At 46.6% G+C, this 27,872-nt stretch overlaps 1 protein-coding gene across 2 annotated transcripts in view; it reads left to right on the forward strand.

Moving 5' to 3' along the window:
• The window catches only part of LOC144093913 (cubilin-like), a 161,398-nt gene that overhangs the window by 83,694 nt on the left and 49,832 nt on the right, over nucleotides 1-27,872 (forward strand). For both annotated transcript variants that reach the window (XM_077627663.1, XM_077627664.1), the window contains exons 35-44: nucleotides 2,612-2,744; nucleotides 3,948-4,147; nucleotides 8,226-8,404; nucleotides 11,272-11,464; nucleotides 13,016-13,234; nucleotides 17,371-17,553; nucleotides 19,923-20,098; nucleotides 23,862-24,002; nucleotides 25,711-25,916; nucleotides 27,154-27,356. In XM_077627663.1, coding sequence (XP_077483789.1) covers nucleotides 2,612-2,744; nucleotides 3,948-4,147; nucleotides 8,226-8,404; nucleotides 11,272-11,464; nucleotides 13,016-13,234; nucleotides 17,371-17,553; nucleotides 19,923-20,098; nucleotides 23,862-24,002; nucleotides 25,711-25,916; nucleotides 27,154-27,356 — 1,833 coding nt within the window. The remainder of the gene's footprint in view (nucleotides 1-2,611; nucleotides 2,745-3,947; nucleotides 4,148-8,225; nucleotides 8,405-11,271; nucleotides 11,465-13,015; nucleotides 13,235-17,370; nucleotides 17,554-19,922; nucleotides 20,099-23,861; nucleotides 24,003-25,710; nucleotides 25,917-27,153; nucleotides 27,357-27,872) is intronic.

Raw genomic sequence — 27,872 nt, forward strand, 5'->3', positions numbered from 1 at the left:
TGAACGAGGCCGATTCTACCAGACTCTTGAGAAAGAAATGGGTTATCGCGACGCATGGGTTCCATTGGGAACGCCATACGAAGGTAGCAAATATTCTGTGCATCACCTTCACATTCTTCCTCGCACAGTGGAGGACCTGCAGCACAGGCAAGTTTTGCAAATAAATAAATGTTGCAGACTTGAGCCCAAGCTAACACTGACAGGTCCGTACCCGTCCAAAACCTGGGTTTGTCGCCTCATGGAGATTATCTGTGAATCCTATTAGGCTCCACTGCTGCAAATTTGGCGAAGAGGAACCCCTAGGTACTGAAGGGTCCCGCAGTCCCAGCTTATGTCAAGAAAATGACTTGGCGTTGTACCCCAAGGAACCAATCAATACTCCTTGGATTTATCTAAATTAAGCCGCACCTGATACATCACAAAACTGTTCAGTCAAATGTAATGCCTCAAGCACACACTTTTTGTCAGAACAAAACAGGGCGACATCATCATCATCATCATCATCATCGGTCATTGAGGCACGTTCGTCCTACTTAATTTAAAGGAGACATTGTATGTCTTGTGGTGCATAATGTGGTCTAGTATGCCTACTGGTACATTCTATTGAGTTTGCGTAGTTAGAACTATATACTAATTAAGAAAGAACGTGAAAAATAACCATTAACGCACTTGCGTCATACCCTTAAGGCGGAGCTTAAGTGTCCCCGTACTTTTAATAGACCAGCCTGAATTCCGTAAACATGTGTTCATGACAATACATTTTCCTCTAACAATGATTGCCGTCCCACTGGGTCTTTTAGTTTCAATTCACCGTCACTTTTACCCGCTTGTCCCTGGTTTCAAGACGCTTTTGTTTTTGCCGCATCATATTGCGTGATTTTGGATTAGTTCCTTTCCATTTTGCCCTCTTTTACGCTGACTGAATTTGCCTTTGCATATTGTGCTGGTCCCGCCTCAACCCATGCGAGCATGTCGACCTTGTACCCATCATGATCGGAATTATGATTGCACCTCGGAGGTTTCTCCGAGGTGTTCGGAGGGTGTCCAGGATGCCGACGGTTTCCTCTAGGAGTGATTGGGTGGAGGCTTTGCACGGACACACAGACAGTGACATGTTGCCGAAAGAGGGTTATACTGCTAACGCAGTAAGATGACATCAGCCCGTCGGCTCACTGCAGTCTACTGATGCATAAATGCATAAATACAGCATAGCAATATTTTATTCCAGATTGGCGAGCGTCGAGTGAACATTACTTGAATTCGCACTGTGTTGGCTCACTGTGCCTAACGCCATGACAAATTATGCATTGTTTGGCATGATAAAGGCGACGTTTCCGGCTGACTTCCCCTGCGAAGCAGAATCAGTTCAGAAGTGCAGTAGAGCATCAGTCATTCTGTTGCTTGCTTTTTGTTTAGTCATGCAGCTGAGTTTACACTTTCTGCTCTTTTTTCCTGAAATTTAAACTGTGTTGTAAAGTAAAGTCATATCTAACTATCTCTCTCAATCTGAGGCGCGGGACCTTGCCTCACGTGTACGCTGAAAGCGCAGGATGTATTCCAAGAATGTATTTAGAACGTATTAGGATTGCCTGCTATTGAAAGCTGGCTTCACATGAGTATGAACATTTATGCGGCAGAGCACTTTCTACATGGCACACTGAATGAATGAATGAATGAATGAATGAATGAATGAATGAATGAATGAATGAATGAATGAATGAATGAATGAATGAATGAATGAATGAATGAATGAATGGCTGCGCGTATGAACTCGGAGGAAACTACAGATAACAAGCTACTGACTAAACATTTATATATCAATGAGTACAACAGATATTTGCGCTTATGCCTTGGCAATCTTAAAATAACGACCTTCTACTGCACCACTGGTTCGTTAGATCTCGAATTCCCTCTGGAGATCACATTTTGTATTACACTTGGAGTAATGCACTTGGCTCCGTAATTTGCATAGTTCGTTCAGTATGGAAAAACGTTGCCATCTCCGTGGCCGATGAACTCCCGGAAGAGCGAACTCTGTCAATCAAGGGAAACAGGGTTGCCGTCTGCCGGAAACATAACAAACGTATAAAGATGCAGGTAGTTACATTGCTCATTTCTATTTGCCTGCAGATGGCGGCCCTCAACCACTTGGTTGGGAAAAACTATTTTCCTGGTGCTAGGTTGGCATGCAAAAAAAAAAGATTTTTTGTTTCTACTGCACGAACCACGCAGGTAGAGTCATGAGCAAAAGTAAGAGACCCCCATTTTTTGTTCCGAAGCCTACCGCTCCGCTTGGGGGCGCCACCTGATGAAACCGTCCTGCTGTCGAGACTGGCCCCTGGTGCACCAGTCTCGACCGCAGGAGAGCTTCGTCAAGTGGCGCCCCCAAGCTGAGCGGCAAGCTTCGGAACACGAGAGGGGGGGGGGGGGCGGTCTCTAACTTTCGCTCACGACTGTACCTTAACCAAAGCATTACTTTAGAAAGCAAGCTTTGAGACTTGATATCAGTGCGAAATGGGAAGCCAAACAAACGAATGGGGCCGACGAAAACGTTCTTAAAGCTTCCCGAGCAAATAGGCAGGTTAGTACTGTAGGTATCTGTACCACGCAGGCTGCGGAGGGACGACTACAGCTCTGGACGGCAACGTTGCGAGCCCCGGCTACCCGGATACGTACATTCCCTCGGTGGACTGTCCCTGGAGGATCACAGCAGCTGCAGGAAACATGGTGGAGCTCACCTTCTCGTACGGCTGCATTCTTCCTCTCTAGAGTACAGATATCTCTTGACCAGGCCTTCGTATCTTTAAATTTCTTGCGAACATGTTTTCCCCACTTTATTGACACCGACGCACTGGACTAATGAAATGAAGTGCGACCCGTCCTCGCACTACTTCGTTGTCACTCTTGACATAGCCCAGCTTCAAATACAGTACCAGAATATACAAAAATCAAAGTGCAACGAAAAACCTATAACAAAAGCTGTATAAAAAGCATAAAGTGCCAGTGTTGTTAGCTTACTCATCACCTTACCTTACGCCATTTGTTGCTTGTGGAAACTGGTTCAATCAGAAATTATTCATAAGGTTAGCAGCTCCTTCAGTAATGTTGAACCGCAATATGCGAGATAGTTCCCCCTTTCCTGCCTCCTATTTCCTGTGAGTTCTTAACAATTCCCGCTGCCTGTTCCCGTCACTACAGTTATGCTAGCCCCAGATTTGCTAGTGTACATGTCTGATTCTACGTTGGTCGCGGTCACCTGAAAGCTGACATTGAATGCGAAAGCACTGCTTCTCCATTGTAAACTTGCCCAGCTTTCCGTTCTTCTAAGCACTACTTAACATGGCCCCGACCAAGAATCTTGTGTAAAGCCTCGTATAAATTCCGGTAAGGTCGGGTTAGTTCGGGTGAGTGTCGCGCAAGCTGTAGTCATTGGCAGGGTGACTTTGAAGGTGACCTTCGCCAACCCTAGCATAGCAACGGCCGTTCAAAAATAAAATAAATATGGCCGCGACTGTGTTTCGAACCTGCAGTGTTGCGAACAGATCAGCTTCGCTGGCCACTGCTCGAAAGCAATTGGTAAACATGAGCTTTCGCAAATCTACTCGTTTTAAATACATTAACACCCTACCACATTTTTTCTTCATTAGGTCTGCAGAGCTGTCATCATGCAACTTATTCGAGTGCAGGAAGCATTATTTCTTAGCAAACTGTGTGTACAGCTCAGGAAATCTTATTTTCTTGCATTTTCAACGAGGATCGAATGAATGGAGGTCTCTGTGAACATGTTCTTTTATGCTCTGATGCCTCTCTAGCGTTTGCAAGGGAAACACTTTTGTGCTTATAAAGGCAATACGGCAGCTCAAGTTTTCTTCGACCTTCTATGCGCACAAGCGAACTCCCAGGATCGTTTTGCGAGAGAACGCTCAACGGCAGCTTCGTTGGTGCAGGTTGTTCTCCCTGGAGGCGAGCGAGTTCTGCAACAAGGACTACCTGGAAGTGCGCGAGCGGAACGCCAACGGAAAGCTGCTGGGCCGCTTCTGCGGAGACGACATCCCCGCGAACCTGACGCAGGCCAACGGACTCTGGCTCAAGTTCCACTCGGACGACGCCGACGTGGGAGCCGGATTCTTGGCACACTTCACCACGCGTGCGTCTGCCCTCCTCTTTAAGCGAACCTCTCTGCTGAAAGTTTCCATATGACGAGTTCTATAATTCCATACATCTCCATAAGAGATTTTATGAAGTCATTATGGAGCATATAGAGTCGATATAGACTGTATGGAAGCATGTATGGAGTCTTACAAACTCCACATGACGCCGTGTACATTGCATAGAAATCGTATTGAAATTACGTGAAATGCTTGTGGACTTCGTACAGACAAGATATGAATTTTCATATAATTTTTCATGTCTTATGGACTCCATATAATTCGATACGAGCGGCTAATATAAAATGTTTAAAAAACTGCCTCCGCGTATGCAGTGTTGAACTAATGAGCTCGTGGCGTCCTGCAAATCCTGTTGTGAGGCGTCCATCTGTTGGCGGAAGGAAAAAAATAGAGGAAACCAGTAGCGCAAGCATTCTTCCAACTCCTACTTGAAATCAATATTTTAATGCAAATTCTCCCTGGAGGCATCATACAGCGCCAAATATGCATAGGACTTGGTTCTCGGAGCGTCGCGTTCCATTCGTTTGATACCATACCTGAAGGAAAGCATTGGCTAACTTATAAACAAAGGACAGCATGTGAGTGGCGATAGCTTTGTAGCGAGCAAATAGAGAGACTCAGCGTTATCAGCATCGTCTTGTGTTCAGCGTATCTGGATGTCTATCTTTGTTCTCTTATTCAATGCATAGATCGCCTGAGTTGCACATTGTGACTTTGTCAGCCTTTTCAGTTGTTTTATGGCTGCTATTGGAGTCTGTGTACATAAGCGCTTCAGCAATACACTCTGTTTTATTTATAGCTTTTATAGCACCGCGGAATGCACAAAAGTCCATCACAAGCGTGTCCGGATGGTCTGATATGTATTCATGATGTAGGTTTAGCTCTGTGTGTTAGGCTAGTGGCTGCTGTTCTACCGCCATTTTCTATAATCGACGCACCCGTATATGTAGTAAATGTTCCTAGACATACATCAGTAGACAGCCTTGCACACAAAAGTTCCAAACACAAACGCATCCCCAACCAGGCTCTCTTTGGACGCCCGCTCCACTGTCCCCATCTTAGCGTCCCCTTTAAGGAAAAGTACACGTGCCCACATTCCCCCGTGCACTTTCCCCCTCCCTCGTAACTTATCGGGATTGGAGGAGGTATCCCTTTGAAGGACAAGGGCGGGGGGGGGGGGGGGCTTACCTCGTCGGTCACGTGCCGATGGGGCTACGAAGAAGAAGACGCAGGACCCACCACTTGCCCGAGGTGTTCCACAGCGGCTGCATGGGTGGATGCTCGCCACCTGCTGTGGACTTGTGGAGGGACAACGCCTCCAAGGACACGGATTCTACATGAAGTGGGACTAACGGCTACAATCAGGGAGGAAGAGTTCTCCAAGTGACTGACCGGCAACACTAGAAGCAGGAGCCTTCTCCTATTCCTGCGCTAAAATACCTTGCATGATTTCTGAATGTAAACAGCGAACCCGAATTATGCCTTTACGGTGAGTGTGCGAAAAAAAAGACTCCTCGACGCTTAAAAATGTCCTTCAGAGTAAGTGAGAAAAAGCCGCAAGCCGGAAAAACTACAAGAATTGAAGCAGTCGTGCAGATATTTTCGAAAGAAGCCATCTTTGGAACAAAGGAATACATCTATGTTCTGCTTTGTTTTCTTTTTTTTTCTTTAGAGGAGAGACGCGATTGAATGGTTATTAAAATAGGAAACAGTCAGAGAGGAGAGGAAACGACGTGTCGCCGACGGGAGCGGAACTCACATAACGCGAAGGCCATGGGTTCATCTTCCAGTGCAGCGTGTTGCTTTTTGTTCCTTTCGTTGAATTACTCGCTACCTAAATTGATTATTCAGCACTTAACCTCTCTCACCGTGAAAAGCACAAGAGTAGCAGTGTTTTCAGCTGTTTTTCCTTCCTTCCAAAGACAGCTAGTTGATTGGCTTCATTATAATATTACCACAGGAACAAATCCAGAAAACTTCTAGATACAACCGCTCCTTATCGGTCTATTCAGACGCCTGTATGTTCTTGTTCTTTATCAGTTCTGTATCAGTTGTTCTGTATCAGAATTCTGCCTTCGAAACTCTGCAGGTTTTGGTAATTTGTCCTCTAACCAGGCAGGCACCACTCCCTTTGGGTCATGGTGGTGGACGTGGACACCACTGGGCCTCCTTTAGAACCCGGTGGGTTGGCAGCGACCGCTCAGCAAAAGCACCTCTACCACATGAGTGACTCAAGCAGCCAGGACACTATGGTGTACTCGGCGCCAAGTGATGACTCCTTGGCAGACGACTGGTTCATACGGGCCGTTAGAAAACGGCCAAGCGCAGACTGCGCAGGCAAGCTGAGTCATCCTCATCCAGCCCGTCAACGTTCATCAGAGCGCGAAGTGCCACGATGCAAACATTCTTGTGCCACAGGAACCATCCGACAACCTAAATCATCTTAACAGGCAAGCCACCTCTATATATATGGAAAGCCTTGTACCGGGAGGGATCAAAGACGTGAGAATAAGCCCCTATAAGAACATGATTGCCATTGATGTCAAGGAGCCGTGCGCACTAGAAAGTATGAACACCATCACCAAAACTTGACAATATCAGCGCACGCCCACTTATTCTCCAAGGCAGCGGCACTAATGCTGGCGTAATTCACAACGTTGAGATAGCCATCAGTAACGCCGATTTGCCTATATTAATCACGCCGGTGGCCGAGATTATTTTAATAATTCATGTCCAGCGCCTTGGCACGTCTAAATGCACCAAGCTGACCTTCAAGGGTGACTGTATATCATCATTCGTGAAGGTTGGGACTTTTCAACACCCAGTTCAACCTTTCGTCCTGAAGCCGCTAAGGTGGAGGAAGGGAACGAAGATCAGTCACGTGAGCAGCGTCTGCAACAACTCCTTTGTGTGTCCAAGATGCTCCGAGCCACACAGCGGCGACATTGCCGAGCGACTGCCTTGAAGTACGTAAACTTCCGTGGCCCTCACGCGTCTTCCTCGAAAGACTGTCCCGTCTTAAGACTGCTCGGGCAGTACCCAAACAAATGGCGCGAGATCATTCTACGCACAGAGAGGCTGCAGCAAAAGTGCATCGATGTGGACTGCAGCGTGTCCGCTTTTTTCAGCAACCGCACTAGATCAAGAGAGCCCCCTCCTGCTTCTGGTATTATTTGACCACCACTAGTAAAGCCTAGCTCGCCTATTGGGTCAGCGACGATGCCAACCCCGCAGTCTCCAACGCCTACAACGGCTCCCGATAAAAGCCATGATCTGGACTGTGGCCAAAATGTACAAGCAATTGAAATGCTTCCGTCCTTCATGAATCTCATGTGTTCTCTGCTTTCTCGCCTGCGCACGCCAGCAGCACACAACAAATTTCAAGTACTGGATGCGCTACATCTAGTTCTTGTGGCTTAGCTGAACTGCAGCCCGAACAAATTGAGTTCAGCAGCCAATAAACTTCGCATGAACGACTGGGAGTACTGACAGCCTTTTGCGATCGAGACACCCCCTGTGTTGTGTTCTGGACCGCCTGGAACAACGCCCATTAACAGAGGATAAGATCCTCGGACCGTGGCTGCAGCTGTCGACTGCTCTCAAGGCCTACTACACCCTTCGTAAGAGCGATTGGCTTGAATGACAAACTTTGACTGTGCTCCTCACCCCTCCTCCATTTCCCTTTTCAATCCTCTCATCCCTTCAACCGGGACACCATTCTGGTTAACATCCCTGCCTTCTTTCTTCCTCTTTATCGCTCTATCCCCCAAAGTTTGCAGACAGATGACGTCAGTGAAAATCAGCGCACACCCCAAAGCAACTGGACGTACGCTTCGAAGCTGCCGTCAGTCGCGTAGCTTTTTTGCCCTGTCTTTAATGACCAAACTAAATTTGTGAGAAGCATCCGGAAAAGGAGCAGCCTTAATGAATCCTGAGTTTTCGCTTTGGAGTTTGTCCCTCCTGAGCGTGCTTATTTGGAAAAAAAATTAAATAATGGCAACCGCTGTGAGGAGCTGAAAGATTCAGTCCCCCCCCCCCCCCTCCTGACTGGCGCAGTGCGCACTGTGGACCTGGAAGGAACATCGGGTGTCATCGAGTCTCCCATGTACCCGCACGAGGCATTCGCCATGGGTCCCTTCACGTGGAGGCTGCACGTGCCCGACGACCTCTACCCGAGAATAAGCTGGGACAGCATGTTCTCCACTGACGAGGAGTGCTGGTCCAGCAACGTCGTCGTGAGTATAGCCTCTTGCCCTATGTTCGCGAACCTCTGCCGCTGCATGAACATCGGCGTGCAGAGAGTTCCTGTTTAGGTTTGTACTAGTCGGCTGTGCACATCAAAATTCCAGAAAACGCGCAAAAGGCTGGAGAGAGGATAAAAAGCGCCTGAATGTCTTAAGTGTTCCGTTTATATCTCTTTGCGCGGTTTTCTGGAATGTTGCTTTTTCTCGGGTACTGACACAAATCGTTCTGCGGCTTAACCACTAGATCTTTCAAACTGAAGTTATCTAGAGAGATGGTAGATTACATCATGGTTAGCTTACTACGAAGGGTGCTGTTCATTTCCGTTCATTTAGCCCACAATGAATCTTTAACTCAGCTGACAAAAAGACACCTCTCTATGAAACGTCCCTGGTGGGGAGTTCAGCTACCTCGAATTTAGATCAATAAAATCATGCCCTTTAGTCGCACGGTGATAGAACTTTGCTAAAATATTTTTGGCTTTTTATATTACAGCTTCTATTTTTATTTTTTCGCTGTACGAGAAAATAAGGTGAATCAGGATTTTTGTCTGGACCCGTTCAGTCTTGTGTGTTCCCTCTTGTGATCGTGTTTTTCACGCTATGTTTACCTCAGCTGACAAAACAAGGCGTCCAGGAAAAAATCTAAACACTCAGAGGTCTGGCATATTATTTCCATTTCTTTTCGTTATTACCGAACAAGTTCTGCTGTAAAGTGCAGTGAGATACCTAAGACTTTTTTTTTAATATTCAGTCTGAACACCAAGTAATTTAAACTTATGGAATTTTTTTTTTCTCAAAAGCATCGTTCATTTCCTGCCTTCTTGGACTGTTTTTTAGCGTTGGCAACACGCATTACTATTCAAAATGGATCATTTCGGTCCCTTATATATGGGCGTGTTGTTCAGAAAAAAGAATAAAGACGCAAAAGACAATATTTTTGCTCACGTTTCCGCAAAACGACAAACGTTGCCGCTATGGTATTTCAATTAAAAATATAAGGTGCCACTCGTTCGATAGCCAAGCGAAGAGGGATTCATCAACCTAAACTTTAGGCGCTAAAAATATCACATTTTGAATTTGAATGCTTGCTAAGCAGCTTGTATTTTGCATACGGTCACTTCACCACATATAATGTCAACGTGATGACGCTGCATTTCGTGGACGCATGCAGTATTGCACCCAAAAGCAGTCTTGTTTAACATGCCAATGAAATCCTCCCCCCTTCCACAAGATGGTGCCACTAACGAGCCTTTTTTTTCGAAATCCCACAAAAAATAAAGCGAGAACACCCAGCATCCGCATAGGAGAAAAAATAAATTAGGTACACTTGGAACGCCGCTTAATGGGTCCAGTCAGCGGTTCCTCTTTCCCAAGCAGAACGCAAACACTTCTTCCTCTTTCACAATCACAGTCATTATGTGTAGGACCACGCGACGTAGACAGGTGCATGTAACGCCCCGCTTTAACCAACCTGCACGAATGTGCCTGCGTGACCTAGCGGTAGCGTGTCCGACACTCAGGCCAAGGATCAGAGGTTCCATACCCGACTAGTAACCACGATTTTTTTTTCAGCGAGACTCATTTACGTTATATACTTGTATGTCCGGAAGACCTTTTAGTCATGTTACGGGCACCTAATCACAAATTTTCTAATGCTTTAATCACTTTCCGAATCCACTGCTCCACGCCTGATGTAGCCACCTTTTCAACCAATCAAGATTTTTCGCTGACAACGCTGACATATAGCCCACCGACCGACGAGAATTTCTACAACACCGACGCCAGATTTTCCGCTGAAGAAAGCACTTCATTTCATTTATTTCATTAATTTTCTCCTTAAGGGCCCGAGGGCATTACATAAGGGGGGGGGGGGGGGGCGAATTAACATGATGTACAAAATCTTGAACGTGGAAAAATGTGAACAGCAAAATACAAAATACAATGAAGGCAAGCAAAAACAAAAGCAAGGAAAAAATACAGTAAAAAATGCAGACATACATCTAAGTCAAATAACAGCAAACCAGCAAGCGCAAAAGAAAATTACACCAAGGCGCAGAAATGGAACCAAACTAAGTAACAAAAGAGTACAAAGGGGACAGTCTATTCAGGATGGCTAAAGTTTTAGTTTATTGCGGAATTGTTTTCTGTCTGTGCATTCGGCTATGTTATCGGGTAAGGAATTCCATAAGACTATTGCATGGGGGAAAAAGGAGGTACTCATTGCAAGGGTACGGGTGGAAATTCGTGCTAGAGACTGGCTGTGGCTTAAACGGGAAGATCTTCTTATAGTGGTGTTGTTAGTAGCTCATGTCTGGACCGTGGGTGATAATAGAATGTGTGAAGAAGGCACAAACGAGATATGATGCGGCGTGATGCGAGGGACGGCAAGTCGAGGTCTCTTTTCATTGAGGTGACGCTGGAATTTCTTGAATAGTTCGAGGTGATAAATCGTGCTGCGCGGTTTTGAATGGCTTCGAGATTAGCGGCGAGGTATGATTGTGACGGGTTCCAGATGGCTGATGCGTATTCAAGCTTTGGTCTGACGAATGTGAGATATGCTAGTTTTTTAATGTCTGAGGATGAGTCGGAGAGACTACGCCGCATGTAGCCGAGAACGCGTGAGGCTTCGGAGCAAATGGTTTCAATATGTGTAACCCATGATAGCGATGGTGTCATGTGCAGGCCAAGATATTTGTATGATGATGTGTAGGCAACGGGTGTAGAGCAATAAAAAAAAAGTGGCAATGATGTGGCTGAGTTATTGACATTGTGTGATGGCAGTTGGCGGCGCCGGGCTAGAAGTTTCACCATGAAGCATTAAATATTCAAAGTTGCACACTTACCGTTCGCTATTGCAGATCATTGAAGGCATCGACGAGGGCTCGCCCGAGGTGGCAACTTACTGCGGGAGCAGGAAGCCAGATCCCGTGGTTCTCCGCTCGTCGCATGTCCAAGTCCGGTTCACCTCCGGTGGTGGCTACGCCAAGTGGAGGATGCGCTGGGAGGCCGTCAATAGCAGCTACCTGCAGAGCATAGACACCAGCAGAGCCGGTAAATCCGCGCTGTGACTTTGCTGCTGCGGGAGAGTAAGCCTGTAGCCGTATGCTTTCACTTCTGTTCTGGCAGTCACCAATATGCACACAGCCTATAGGAAGGAGGGAAACTATCCACAAGCGTTTGCGAGCCTTTGCTTAACAGAGCCCTTAAAACATCAAAATGGCATCAACATATCCGAAAGCTCTAAATAGTAGACAAGGAAATGCGCAAGATATCAGTTTGAAATCAGTAGAATGAAATCAACTTTTTGTTTTAACAATTTCATGGATTTCAAGAGAATTGCAGGCCAGGGCTGGTGGTTCGAGAACAAGATTCTGTACGCAAAAGTATCTGTAGCCGATGATTTTTGGTGCTGCTGCATGCAATACAAGTAAATGATGCTGCGTATTATAATAGCTGCAGAGCCTTCTACTCCAAATAAAAGAGGCAAGCGCATAGATCTATGCACTGGTATTTTGGGCTTAAAAACAGCCAAGTCGCAGGTGTAAGATGGAGAAAGTACAATTAAGTTCGGAAAAGCTAAAACTGCGCAAAAGACGAGGACATGGTCAACCAGTAACACACAAAACACCACAGGCGCAGTGTTCATCATTGCCTACGTCCTCGTCTTTTGCGCTGTTTTAACGTTTCCGAACTATGAACCAACTAGCCTGCAAGAACGTCCTACTAAAGTGCAACTAAGAAATACGTGTTTACAGAACATGTGAAGGAGAAAACAAACAAGTAGTCCATGTAGCCTTGCAATGAGCGGTGTTGTATCCGTCACACTTTGTTGTCGATACAAGATAAAAGAATGACCGAAAGCTTGATCAAAACACACTTTTGTACTCACCGGACGAACAGTATGGGAATTACTGCGAATCAGCAGTGGACTCTGCGATTCCTGCTTCGATAAGCACCGTTATCATCTTCAGAGACAAACCATTATCTCGCAAATCTTCAGTTGAGTTGCGCACAGAATCTGGTAGCCTGCTGTGGTGCCGCGCACGGTAAGCTTTGAGGCGCTATTCTGATCCCCGTGATTGTTTTTAAGCTCCTATTCTGATTCTCCCGATGTCAGTTTAACAAACGAACACTGTCTCTCGTTATCTGACAAATGGATTGCATGCATCACTTCCTTATCGACTGCAGCTCCGACGCAGCAATAGCTCAATGAGTCCACATGCACGCGCCACAGATGTACCACGCAAGAGGAGCCGGGATGTCGAGAGCTTTGAAAAAACATGCGAGTAATGTAACGCGCATGCAAAATAAGCAGAAGGGTAGTGCAGGTCCACATTAATTCATAAACAGAACATTGACGAGTGCGAAACGAACCACATGTCTCCTCACTGGTCACGTCTGCTTTCTCCGCAAAGAGGTGAAGTGCCCTCTCACTTTAGTGTCCCACTGAGAGAGGGGGGAGAGAAAAAGTCACCTTTTAATATTGTTGTAGATGTCAAGCCATCTACACATCCAATGTGCTGCTTCATTAAAAATCGTTAAGCGGCGTTGTTCATTTCAGTGTTTAAAATGCAATTGGTCTGCATTTATTCACCCCGACAGGTGCCGCGTGCAATTTCCAAGTTGAACTGGCCAACGCGTCCTCCGTGATCAACATCACCTCGCCGGGGTATCCTGAAAAGTACACCGACTACCTCAACTGCACTTGGTCTTTAGTGGCGCCAACAATGCGTTCTGCCAAGATCGCTTTCGACGTGGTCGACCTCCGGAGCTGGGAAACCATGGAGAACTGCTTCTACGACTACGTCAAAGTTTACGACGGTACGTCCGCACTGAATATTTTTACTCCGTAGTGGCTCCCTCGCAATAATTTAAACAGGAAGTCTCTAGACTGCCTATAGACTCTCTATGCACTGTCCATGAAGTATCGAAAGAAGTTTTAGTAAGGCAGGGCAGCCAACAAAGCAAGAATAAGCTTCCTTCGTGAGCACTGAATTCCTTCCACCATAAATTTCTTTTCCTCCTCCGTTTCTTATTGCAATACTGAATTCAGGTACATTCGGTGCTTTAATACTTCTTTTTCTATCGAAGGCCCCGCAACGGAGCATTGCGTCATTGGCAGACATAAGGACGGCGTCAGGAGTCAAACATGATCGTCGATGACAAACTTGAGTTGCTGATGATCCATTTATAAATGGATCATCAGCAATGGATCTAGGAGGCAAGGTAATTTTAATATGCGCTCTAGAGGCAAAGTTGTTTTCTACAAATAATATTTCAAGGCATACAAACACAGCTCACCCATGACCTTCTATTTGTGGTTGACACGTTAGAATAGCCATTGTAGAGAGAGAAAAGAGATGCCATATATTTATTGAACTCTTCTACATCTTCTACAAGAGTAGCTCTAGCATCAGAGTTAAAACAGAGGACATTTTACGAATGTACTAAAAGACGCGTTAACTGCAGACGTTCCAGCTCTCTCGCTTGTTTGAGCCGCTTCGAGATGCCCTCGAATGGATCACGTTCCCGCGTCGTGCCCTGTCATAAACACCGTGGAATCTCGTATGCAGCTTGAAGCATGTCCAGTCTGATGCATTGTCTGATAGGTAAAACCCATGAAATCGTATATTAGGCTAAACAAAGTTTTCAAACACCTGCATGATGCCTTCGATTACTCCACAAGTATATGAACCAGAAGCTTATTTTTTACAACAATTTAGTGGTACGGAAGTAAAATAAAGTTCATGCTTTACTGCGAACTTAGTGTTGTTTTTCAAACCGCTCGCATCTGTACTTCAGAAAGAAGGAAAAGGGGAAGTCCAAGTGCCCTTTCCAATGGTCTTGCATTGTTGTGCTTTTGAAAGCTTCGACACAAAGCATGAAATAATACATCGACACACAACACGGAGGATGCGAAAACTGTTAACTGAAAATTTATCTGTATATATCTAACCCGGATATTTCAAGCTGTTGGCTATATAGAATGCAAAGATTCTCCGCTTGAAAAGCTTGTGTATTAAAGTCAAGTCGCCTTGTATATTTCACTCCAGTTTCGCTGAACGTTTGATATATTGGAGCATAGTATTACCAGTATTGGCGGACACCAGAAAATCGGTGAATCATTTTAAGTCATCATCAGCATCATCATCATGAGCCTGCCTACACCCGTTGCAGGGCAAGGGCCTCTCCCATGTCTCTTCAATTAACCCTGTCCTTTGTCAGCTGCGGCCACTGTACCCGCGCAAACTTATTAATCTCATCCGCCCACCTAACCTTCTGCCGCCCCCTGCTACGCATACTTTCTCTTGGAATCCACTCCGTTACCCTTAAGGACCAGCGGTTATCTTGCCTTCGCATTACATGTCATTCCCAAGCCCATATCTTTCTCTTCATTTCGACTAGGATGTCACTAACCCACGTTCATTCCCTCATCCACTCAGCCTGCTTCTGGTCTCTTAACGTTGCACCTATAATTTTTCTTTCCATATCTCCTTGCGTTGTCCTTAACTTGAGCTGAACCTGTTTCGTTAGCCTCCACATTTCTGCCCCATAGGCGAGTACCGATAAGATACTTTGCTTTTCTGCATGTTAATTTTTAGACCCACCGTACTGCTCTGCCTGTAACTCACTGGAAAACATTTTCAGAAATCAACTTTTTAGCTCTCCGAGTTAGGCACCTAATAACAATTAGAGATTTGTAGCTGGTCGTTAGTAATAGCCACATCAGTTTTTTTTATAATTTAGGAAATGCAATTATTCTTGGCGCGGTTGCTCAGCAAAATTGGGCCTTTTGGCTAGTTACATGTACTCGGCAGGTTGCTTTGCTTGCATGCTTTTCGAAAGCGAATAGATATTGGCACAATGTATCCAAATTTTGTCGAGCCACAGTGCCGAGAATAATCGCGTTATCAAAATTTAAAAAAAAACTGTTAAGGCTAATACTAACGACCGGTTGCATCTATAAGTGCAACCAGTGGCCTAGCCTTGATAGTTAAAAAGTTAATTATCAGAAATTAGTTAACCAGCTTGCTACTTCAGACAATTCCCGACACTCTGCATGGTGTCCGCCAACACTGGCAACACTATGTCGGAGAAGTCATATTTTTACCTCAAAAAGCCTATTTTCGAAAATTACTTGAAGTCTTCCCAGAAACACCTGGTATATACACATTTTGTCATTTTCTGTTGTGTGTGTGTTCTCGTTTTGTATGTCTTTTTATATAACAGCAACTCCAGTCATCGCATTCACTGAGAGTGTGAATTAATTCCAAGTGCAAACAAAATTACTAAAACACAGAGTCAGGGCAACTTCTCTTTCATTGAACTGAAAACTGCACAATGATTTTCAGGCATATTTATCTCAACTAGAGCTTTTTTCTTTGCATTTATTTATTTATTCATTTATTTGTTTGTTTTTATTTATGTGGCCTTACAGGCGAGTTGTCCAGCACAGCGTTTAACGAAGCTTCTTAGGAGTCCAAAACGAATACTTAATCGTCCACCGTGACGTGATTTGTCCATCGCAACGTTCGGCATAATAATCATCATCAGCAGCAGCCTAACTACGTTCACTGCGCGACAAAAGCCCCCCCACCCCCCCTGTCCCCCCAATTAACCCTGTCCTCTGCCAGCTACTCAAACCTTATCTCCGCAAAATTTCTAATATCATTGCAGCATTGCTCACCTTTATTGCAAGATGCAAACGGCCGTGTTCTGCTGTGGAACAGTTCTGCAAATGGAAGCCACTAACAGATGATTTGAATTTCGTATGCAAATCATGCTAGTTGAAATCAAGAGGAAGAAATGGGCTTGGGCAGGGCATGCAATGCGAAGGCAAGACAACCACTGGTCCTTAAGGGTAATGGCGTGGATTCGAAGAGAAGGCAAGCGTAGCAGGGGTGGAAGAAAGTTGGGTGGGTGGACGAGATTAAGAAGTTTTCAGGAATACGGTAGCCGTAGCTGACAAAGGACTGGGTTAATTGGAGACACATGGCAGTGGCCTTTGCCCTACAGTGGGCATAGGCAGGCTGATGATGATGATGATGACGATGCGAACATGGAAGAGAGAGAAATTTGCTCTAGTGCACTAGGGTACCCTGTACAAATGTCGTTTTTTAAGCGCTTCCAAACTGTATTTACGTATTTGTGCGTAGAAAGTAGCAGCGCATTCTCATAACTTTTTACAGTGGATGCCTCAATTATTTTTCAGCACACCGAGAAAATTAAGAGCACATTGAGCTGAACGAGTCTAATAATTGGTAAGGAAATTCACAGGCGCACCCAGTAACATCATGTGTTGGCTATGTGATAGGATTAGAAGCTGTTGAGGCATTTCATCACTTCCCTAAAGCCAATCGGAATTATCCGATCTGATGACGTCACTTCACTCCAGCCAATGGGCGAATATAATAACAGTCACAATTTTTTCCGATAATGCCTTGAATGTTATCGCATTGATATGGTCATCGCTATTTGATTTTTGAAATGGTCATAATCACGCAAGCGCACCTAATATAGCTCAAAAGGAAATGTAGCCAATTAATCATTCGATAAACTTGTATTTCTCCATGTTTAGGTATTTAAAAGCCAGAGTGAAATGCGCGCAAAATATTTTGGCGTTTTCTTTATTTTTAAAGCCCAGTTCCCAAGCAAGCTGTGGTAGACCCACTGGTGGGGAAGTCTTTGAAAGTAGCTCTAATGCAGTCAGACTGAGCAAGGTTTAAACACAGTTCCGGGGGAATTTCAATGGTGGAGGGCTGTGAGAGACGCTGAGTGCGAGTCGCTATGCACGGCCCGCTATCACTTGCACCTGAGGCGCTATCGCTGCCTGAGGCCACATCGGCATGTCGCCGAAATCATTCACCCGCTGCTGTGAGCCCAGAAAGATAACACTCAAGGGAGACACCGCGATATGATGTCCACCTTTTCCAACTGCCCGCTTTTTTCTTGTGCAGTGGACCCGACAGCGAGATCAGAGCAACGCACACTGGGTAGCGTTTGCGGGCAGATCGCGGCGAAGACGGATCTGCCGGCACCCATGGCCAGCTCGACGAGGTTCATGGTGGTCCGCTTCTGGACGGACGAAACTGGCCGGCCCGATGTCACCGGCAAGGGATTTTCGGCGAGGGTCTACTCAGGTAGGAAAAAAGCCCGGCCGTGGCATAGGATTTGGCAGCCACGAGTTCCGATAATGCCGGTGCCACTTAGCCTGTGGCGAAACACAAGGTTGTGTTTCGCCGTCTGAAGCGGCAGTTCACCGCGTGCTTGAAGGATATCGGTTTGGATATGGACACATGAATGTCCATCCTTTTTCTCGGGGTATAGTGCTCACTGAAATTCTTTTGTGGCCAAGTGCACACCCGCCGCGGTGGCTCACTGGTTAGGGCGCTCGACTACTGATCCGGAGTTCCCGGGTTCGAACCCGACCGCGGCGGCTGCGTTTTTATGGAGGAAAAACGCTAAGGCGCCCGTGTGCTGTGCGATGTCAGTGCACGTTAAAGATCCCCAGGTGGTCGAAATTATTCCGGAGCCCTCCACTACGGCACCTCCTTCTTCCTTTCTTCTTTCACTCCCTCTTTTATCCCTTCCCTTACGGCGCGGTTCAGGTGTCCAACGATATATAAGACAGATACTGCGCCATTTCCTTTCCTCCAAAACCAATTATTAAGTGCAGATATTCTGTCACTGTGCTCGCAGAGGCAGCCTTAACTACTTGCTCTTACGCTACCGGAAATAATCGGAAGAATGGCCTCCAAAGGAAGCCTTGCCTTTATGTTGATTCAGATACGATGCGTATTTAAGACTACTGCACTGTCTCACATTGGAGAAAAATTTTTGATGGCTGCCTACTGGGTGACCTCTGTAGTAACGCGTCTCGAATGTGCTAGACGAGGCGGAAGCAACGACGGAGGTGTTTACAAACCGCCATTCGCATAGGCGACGACAGTTAGCGATGACGCTAGGTACGACCATGAATTCCTGCCCTGTAAGAAGCCTTTACGCGCACTAGTCCCTTGGTTAGTACAAAAATCTGTCATGCTGCTGTGGACTCTAGGACTGCTTTCCCTATTCCTTCTTTCACTCTCTCCTTTATGTCTTCCTCTGGGTGCGATTGAGGTGTCTACAAAAAAAATGATACAGTTGCTATGCTTTTCCTTTCCTCAAAACCGTTTTTATATATATAGACCAGACACCACTTCCGCGATTAGATAGGCGCTTGTGTGCTGTGTGAAGTCAGTGCACGTTAAAGATGCCCAGGTGGTCGGAATTATTCCGAAGACCTCCACTATGGCGCCTCTTTCTCTCTTTCTTTCTTTATTCTTTCAGAAGAGGAATGTACACGGGCCTGTCGACTGTCTCCAGCTGGGCACAGTCCCTGCTGCTTGCAGACGGACGGGGGTTGAAAAAGATCAGAGAAACTATCGAAACATGCACGTCTCATCCTTAACTTGGGGAAGACGTGGGGAGTTTTAACTTGGCGAAATATGGCGCGTAGTTTCTCCTAGTAGTCGAGCTATTCGCCACCAATATAGAAGACTGGTTCTAGTGAAGAAAGCATTGAAATTTTTGCGTATAAAGACCGCTAAATTTAACTAACTTCAAAAAAACTTAGTGGAATCGTTCTTGTCTCTGCTTCAGCATTCAGAGCTCACATTTTCTGTCGTTCTCTTTTTAGTAGCCTGTCGTGCCTTCCTTTCTAGTGTCCTCCACTGTCGCGCAATTATTCATTTTATCATTTGCCCAGCAAACGAAAATGAGAACAATCACAGGCCACGGGTTCTCATCGCTTACCACGAAGCCAGGAAAGGAGAGGGGAGGGGGTGAAACTTCCTATACCTCCGAGTGGCCATGAATTACAGACGCTAGCGCTCCGCCACGGCAGCTGTGTGGTTATGGCGCTGAGCTACTGGGACTCGGGTTCTATTTCGTCCGCGGCGGTTGAATTTCGATGGAGAAAAAATTGTAGATGCTTGCATACTGCGCGATATCAGTGCACGTTAAAGAACGCCAGGTGGTCTAAATATCCGGAAAGCTTTGTAGCGGGTTAGTTGGTCGTGCATACTGAGACTGGGGAGCGCTACAATCAAGATAAGCAGACAGCACCACATTGCGCTCGTGTCTCGTGGTGTTCACTATACGGTGTTGTCTTGATTGTAGCGCTCCCCAGTCTCTAAATATCCGGAGCCCTGCACTACGACGCCCCTCATAGCCAAAGCCGCTTTGGGACGTTAAACCCCCCTAAACCTAAAACGCTAGCGCCAATTCCTCCTTCAGTTATCTTCATAGCGGATGGCGGACCAGTTATGGCTTCAGTGCAGGTTTCTTGAATTAGCCGGGGCAGAAGTTGCTCGTGCTTTTGTCCCTGACGAAGCATTGTCACTAAGCAGATACTAGGATGAATGCCATTGAATTCGCGCTATGGGTTCACTGGTGCAGGGTGAGAAGCTTCCATTGCCTGCCATTATCTGAATTAATCTGACTCAATCCTTCCGCGCATGCGGCGCAGTGTGCGGTGGCAACATCACCGAGGCGTCGGGAGTGCTTCAGGACAGCGACGTCCTAGACGCGGAAGTGCTCTGTCGCTGGCGGGTCAGCTCCGACCGAAGAATGCCGCTCAAGATCACCATCGAGAGCATCAACCTACCGTCGGATGGAGGAGCCTGCCGGGATACATTCATACAGGTCTGACAACCGACCGGAAAGGGCATTTAACTGCGCCCGAGGGGGACGAATGCGTATTTCATGAGTTTAACGACCGGCCAGCAATACTGCTGAGCCTCGTGTAAAGGAGTGTCTACGTATTCACGATCCAACAGCCGGTAAAGATAATGAACCTAGACTACAGACCTGAGCGCCTGAAAAAAGTATTGAAAAATTTGGGGAAAGTTTCCTTCGTTTTTTTTTTCATTGCCCACTAGAACAAAAAAAACACCAAAATTTCCAGAGTTTTCTGCACAGCATAACCTCACTACGCACTGTACAAGTTGGTCTAAATTGGCGCTTGGGTTGCTTGGGCCTTCCAAGCATCCGGAGCCGTCCACAAGGTGGCAGGGTCTGTGTAGCAACCAAACCCTGACGTCACTTGCATGTCAGGTACTCTAAATTTCCGGCTCGTCTCTGTCATGTGAAAAAAAAAATTGGAGGGGACACTCAAGCTCCGCCTTGAGGGTATGACGCGACAGTGTAATGGGTTAATTCCCATTTATACAGAAGGTCATTCTTTACGTTCATAGATCCGTACATTCGATTCCCTACCTAGACCAACTTGGTACTCTTTTTTATTTATTAATCCTTCCGGGGTTTTTCGCTCACGGCCAACACCTTCGATGCCGCGTGAACCTGATGCTGCTGATGCCACATACGGTGAAACGGACGCGCGGAGCGCCAAACCACGTAGAAACGGAGTTGCGCTTCTTTCCTGTCATCTCTACCCCTTTTTTCTGTGAACGTCTTTTTAGCGCACAGCCTCTCAGAATTGTAACTATACCAACTAGCCTATCAGAAAGCCTTATTAAACCCCGTAGAAGCGCTGCAAGGTGCCTTGCCAAAACGCACCGGACTCAAGCTGCTGTCGTAGTTGCAGGCGCAGTCGTCGGCACATCGTTCTCGACAGACCCGATGCCACGAATGCCAGCATAGCTTCCGCGCCAAACGAACGGGCAGCAAGCCGCAAGCTTCGTGGTGAACGCGCCTTGGATATGAGCCGCGTTGTTCGTCGCTCACCGCGTGATTCCTGCGTCCCAGCACGGCCCCACTGCGCCCGACCGAGACGAGCAGGAGGCGCTAGTGTTCCTGTATATGCTCCCTGTGGGAGCATATACAGGAACACTAGGAGGCACTGTCGTTGAGCTATCTGTTGGGGCAGAGGCGTACATTGCGAGTAGGAGGAGGGAGTGGTTTTAGTGGGCGCCGCCTGATGGCGCTACGTGCGCGCCAAGCGAAGAGGCAAAGTAGCGGAAACGTACTTTGCTACTCGCTTAACTGCGACTTCTGTGATTTCCGTGACCATAATTACTAATATACACCCCAGTACATGTCTCTGAAGCACCCTTCTAAGACAACACTGTATTCACTAGACGCGCCTTTGTTCATTCCAAACCATCGAGCTGGCATGTCGGAGTGGTTAGCTTGCTCGTCTCGCACTCCGGAGGCCCTGGGTCGATTCCCCAACTCAACCAATTTCCTACTTCGTTTATTTCTTAATTTTTCTAGGGTTCTTCGCTCACGGCCAACGCCGCCGACGACGACACCAGCTTTTCTGTGACACGGGGCCCTTAACGCTATCATGTTAAAACTGGTCAAAGTTCCGTGATGTGCATACGAAGCTGGCCAACTGCCTTGTCGGAAAGCCTGTGCAGAAACTTGAGTGCGTGCACTCGAACCTCAACGTGGAAAAAGACGTTCCAGCAAGCATTTTTCTACCCAGCAGTGGCGATTCAGACTGACGCAATGCTTTGCGTCGATTGAGCAATATGTAATCATCTTTTTCTGCAAAGGCTTTGCAAGATTTTTGCATTCGTGTAAAAATATAAATATTTACCTGTTCTTGAGTTATAAAGTAAATGTGCTGAATGAAATACGATCTCGTTTGATTTTAAAATTTGGTATTTCTGAAAAATACTCAGATTTTTTCGACCTTTCAAATTTTCTTGAAATTGTACACCTCTAACCTATAATAGAGGAGCAATTGCACATTTCACGAGTGTGTACATACATTGTACCTTTTTTATGAATGGTCGGCAGTAGCAGTACGTCTAGTCTAAAAGAGTGACTGGGTACTTCAATGCCTATTGGGAGGCACCACTAATAAAGTTAGAATGAACAAGCGGTCGCATTTTTCATAAATGTGGTGAACCTCAGCTTAACGGCCTTCCGCAGTACAAGTCATACCGAAAAACTCTGTACAAAAGTATTTTTTAGCGGGAAACTGTTTTTGAACACAATTTTTTCATATAACGTAAGATTTCAGTATGCCAGTATCCGCCGACCACGCAACGGCAGTCTTGAAATTTTTTTTTTTGCTATTAGCATTTTTGCTATCGTCAAAAGCGTTCCCCATTGGTTTTCTATGGCAGTCAGTCTCAACTGCTCAATACGATCGATGGAAACACGTTAAAAGAAAAATTTTGTTACACCTCAGAAGAATGGACCGTTACCTTCAATATTTCTATAAAAGTATATATCTCACAATTTTTTCAATACTGGAAATCTTTGCCCGAGAATGTTGGACACGTGAACCTAGCCTAAAGGTGCGATTGCACATTTCACGAGTCTGCCACACCTCAGTTCAGCAACCAGCCGGTAGTGCCGTCGAGCGTAGTCTAAAGGAGCGATTGTGTACTAAACCAGTCTACTGTGTGTCAGTTCGACGATCCTATAGCAGTACTGTCCAACCTAATCTGAAGGCACAAATGCATATTTTAAGTGCGTACTGCACCTTAGGCGGACATCCGGATGGAAGTAATGTTAGACCTAGTGTAGTGGAGGAGAAACTGTATTTTTCATGAGTGTACTGAACCTCGTTTTGACAACTAGTTGGCAATACTACTGAACCTCCTAAGGAGCGACTGCATATTTCAGACCTGCATCACACGTGAGTATGACAATTGCCAAAAGTTCCTTCGCCCCTCTTCCACAAAAAAACAGTTACATGTTTAACGAGTGTATAATACCTCACTCATCCCGTCCAGACCAATATTCTGACGTGTCAGAGATTGCCTATTTTGCTCACGAATGTACACGTAGCGCTTGCAGCTAACAGAGGTACTGAGCTACAACCCAGGCAAGTCGCGAAGCGCCAGCTCTCCTAGCCGTCACCTTCCTGTCTAACTGGAGACAGCGCAAGCACCAATTACCCTGTAGTATCCTAGAGAGCGTGAAATGCTTAGTTTTGGCAGTCAACTGCTATTACCCGAATTCTTTACACTAGTTTGAACCTGACACTGTTTCCTTAGTTCGGGCATCCTTGGTCATCGAATATAGTCAACGAAACTGGCGGATTCCATGAAAGCAAGGCAGAAACCTAGAGCACAGTTTGGAGGTGCTAATGGTTACATGTGTAGGGCTTATGTAGCCTACGGGCACTTGTCTTAACAGCCGTGTATTACATATTTATGTGTGCATAAAATAGGAAGCTTGAAGATCAAAGAAGTGTGGCTACCTCTTGTTAAGAGCAAATCAATTACAAACTTTAAACTCATTAAATTATTTCACTTATTTTCATGCTTTTCACGTTAATATGTACCATTTAATAGTTCGTCAATTGATCGTATACACAGATATTAATGATATCTTAAATGTGCGCAGTATACTGAATATTTGTTCGAACTCGGGATCTGGTAGTAAATCAAACAGGCAGAAACAAACAAGAAAGGTCATCCGTGCGTTGGAACGTCTGCCATTGTAGTGTTCAGTGCTCACCTACGAGGCCTTGTCTCCCTGGCAGGTGTTGAACGGAGGGCAGCGCGACTCTCCCCCTCTGGGCCAGGGCAAGTTCTGCGGCAGCTCGTCCAGGCAGCAGGAACTACCGAAAACCTCCTCACCCACAGCGTATATCGTCTACCGTCGCAACAGCTTTCAGAAGGGGGTACGTCCTTCTTCGCCACTTGCTAAAGTGAAGAACTAAAAAATTGGCGGTGGTTTAGCTCTACTTAAACCTGGAGTGACGCGATAGCTACAGCTGACCGAGTGGAACTTGCTCAGTTGAATCGCAGTCTTTCGCCGCTTTCATTTTTCTGAGCGTTCCATCTTCATCTTCGGCCCAGTTGGCACGGCGCATGCGCACAGCTGTTGCAATTTGGTTTCGCCAACGCGCCGGCAGCAGCAACTGCTCCGCTCCACATGACCAACCACGTGGCTGGCCACCGCCACGTGGTTGGTCACGCGGTGCGGAGCAGCTGCCAGCGGCGCGGCGCAGTGGCTGGCCACGTGTTTGGTCATGTGGTGCGGAGCAGCTGCTGCTGCCGGCGGCGCGGCGCGTTGGCGAAACCAAACTGCAAGAGCTGTGCGCATGCGCCGTGTCAAGTGGGACGAAGATGAAGAAGGAACGCTCTCCTTTGGCGCAAGCGCTTAGGGATATGCCTTGAAATCTGTGTGCGATTTTATTCACGGATATATAATTGCATCAGGTAGATTCTTATGCTAAAATGTGATTTCCCAGCTTGTTCATTTCAGTTATTTTAATCACCTTTTTTAATCCAAATTCGAGTCTTCACAAAATTATCCAATTTCTCCACTTCTTACCCATGTGTGCATTTGTATCAGCACTGCACCCTGGCCAATCTCCCGCCGTGGGTACGAGCCATTCAGCCTGAAGGCATCAACATCTTCATCAATAATGGAGCAGCAAAAGACTGACTTTGCAGTTCAACTAAGCAAGTTTCACTCGGCCAGCTGTAGCTATCGCGTCACTCCAGGTTTCACCAGACCTAAACCACTGCCAAATTTTTAATCCTGGTTATATTAGGCCTAACTCTTACATCTTATACATCTGATCAGCTGCGTGTCTGAGCCTCTTGTCCTGCACTTATGCATAAGAGTCCCGCCTCCGGAAACAGGCGCATTCAAGCATCAAACCGCTTAGACAGCTGCCGACGTAAAACTCCCTCATAAAGTAGGCAATATTTTTTTTTTAATGCAGAAACATTATATGCCTCATCAGGAACAAAACCCGGCGGCGTTGACCGAGAAAAAAAGCACCAAAACCTCATGACCGCCTTCGCCATTTCTGGCCATTTGCGCCATCAGCTTTGTCCACTTAGGCAACTTGTATTACCTGACCTCCAGTATGACGCCTATATTTCTTTTAAGGTGAAAGCCATTAATGGTTCATACTCGCGGCCATGGATCTGTCCGGCGTCCATTAACATCCAGCAACTCGATAAAAAAAAACCTTTGTGCAAGGTGAGATTCGAACCACCATCCTTCCGTTCCGCAGCCCAGCGTGCCAATGACTACGCTACTTCCTGTCAATGCATGTGTAATTCTCCTTGTCTAGGACGCTGGAGAGTGTTTGCAGAATTGCGTCGTATGAGGCGGATGCCTCCCAAACGCCCTCCAGTGTCTCCATCATTAAAGATCAACAAACAATTGTGCACTTAATCAACATCTTAACCACACATCAGTGACACAAGCAGAAACACTGCGCTGAAAGGCTTTCGCCCCACAGCACTTTAGGTAGACAAAGTGTCCCCCTGAATTATTTTCATAATTTTTTTCCTTGCCATCACTTTGTTGCCGCCGTAAAGGAAATGAGCTACTATCCTCAAATGCACTGCATTTTCTGACGATCGCAGCAATTCCGCATACGCTGGGAGGAGTCAGGCATTGACTGCGGCGGCCCAGTCCAGCTGAGCAGGGAGCGAAAGAGCCGCGAGGTGACGTCACCGGGCTACCCGCACGGGGGGCCCGCGCACGCTGTCACGTGCGACTGGACCGTCCGCGGACCGCCCAGGTCTCGCATCAGGGTCGACTTTCCCGACGCCTTCCACATGCGCCACAGGTGAGCGAACCGCAACTGCGGCGATTCCGCCTTCGTCACGAAGCATTCGAATGGTTTGGTTTGGTTTATAGGGGTTTAACGTCCCAAAGCAGCTCAGGCTATGAGAGACGCCGTAGTGAAGGGCTACGGAAATTTCGACCACCTGTGGTTCTTTAACGTGCACTGACATCGCACAGTACGCGAGCCTCTAGAATTTCGCCTCCATCGAAATTTTACCTCCGCAGCCGGGATCGAACCCGCGTCTTTCGGGCCGGTAGCCGAGCGCCATAACCACTCAGCCACCGCGGCGGCTCAAGCATTCGAATGGGCACGCCGTGTAGCGTTTTCTCTTCAAGGCCGTTTACATTTCTGCAGCCGAAACTATAGCAGAATTAGACATTTACGTCTTCGTGGGAAAACGGGAAGGCCCTTTATTTTCGTGAAACAAGGATAAAAGTGTGTACCATGTGCTTCCATATGCGCATATACTGTGCTTTCACGAGGTGCACTTTGATAGTACGAAACCTAGCTACTGTCTACGTACGACATGCAGCAACATATGTCGTACTCATATGATCATAACTGTGCCCTCTCGTGAATTGATGCTGCAAGGAAGGCTAAACCTTTTAACACGAAAGGCGGAGTATGAACAGCAGAGCATGAACAGCGAAGACACAATAACTAAGTTTAAAAAGAAAGTGCAGGGTTCTTATAGGGTCTTATGCAACGACTTAGGTAGTCAAGACCCTATTCAATGTTTACGCACACACCGATTTTGGCTCACGGAAAGATACAAAGAGAATGTCGTTGAGACGCCACTGCGTGATTTCAGCCTTTAATATCAACAAGACGATGTTTTTGTCTACGCCTGTCGCTCGACAGTAGCGCCTTCTCTTACAGCTTTCAAACTTTCAAGTTTTTCAGCCTCTTCACTACATTTGAACCGCTGCTACTTCCTACCACCTCTCTCTTCTCGTGGTGCCTACGGCGTCCACATAACTGACCACGACAGTCTCATTTTGTGCGTGTACGCACTGCGTGTCATGCCCAAGTCCCCGTATCCTACTTTTTCGAATTAGAATATCATCAGCTGGCGTACGTGCTATGAGCTAAAGCTAAGCCTATCCCTTAACATTAAGCCAGAAGCTTCCTTCCAGTGCACTAAAAAAACAGCCCACGGGTCGTATACAACGACGAAAAATTTGGCCGCGGTTGCAATAACTCAGCATCAACGTCATTTCGTGTTGCATCTTTGCAGCTGCCACGAACAGGGCAATGATCGTCGCAGCGACTACGTCGAAGTCTTCGACGGCGGCACCGCGAATGCCCCGTCGCTGGGCGTCTTCTGCGGCTTGGACAGGGGTGACAGCCTGGTGAGCTCCGGGAACCTCATCGCTCTGCGCTACGTACAGACTAAGCCTGCAGAGGATTTGCTGGGATTCAGGGCCACCGTCACGCTGGGTAGGTTGATAGGCGTTCTCTTTCTAGCGCAATGACTATAATCAACTTTACTACCTAATCCCATCGTCATCACAGTCTAACTACGTTTACCGCAGGACAAAGGCCTCTACCAATGACCCCCCAATTAACCCTCTCCGAGGACAGCTGCGATGGCCTTATCTTCGCTAACATCCAAATCTCGTACAGCTACCCTGACTGTCTACCACCTCTTCCTATGTTTGCCTTCTGTTCGATTCCACTCCGTTACTCTAAGAGACCATCCGTAATCTTCAGAAGAGCGGTAATGGAATGGTTTACAATTGGCAGTGAAGAACTGAAAGCGGTAAAGAACTGCATATACTTAGGGCAAGCAGTGACCACAGATCCGTGCCATGAGAATGAACATAGAGAACTGGGTGGAGCAGAGTGGAGTGGAGTGCAATTTTTGGCGGGTACTCTCAGGTCATCAATAGCAGGTCGCCAGTAGCTCTCAAAATGAAAATAATAGCTACATCTTGCCACTACTGACCTTTGGGG

This window comes from Amblyomma americanum, chromosome 6, assembly GCF_052857255.1.
Source record: "Amblyomma americanum isolate KBUSLIRL-KWMA chromosome 6, ASM5285725v1, whole genome shotgun sequence".
NCBI lineage: Eukaryota > Metazoa > Arthropoda > Arachnida > Ixodida > Ixodidae > Amblyomma > Amblyomma americanum.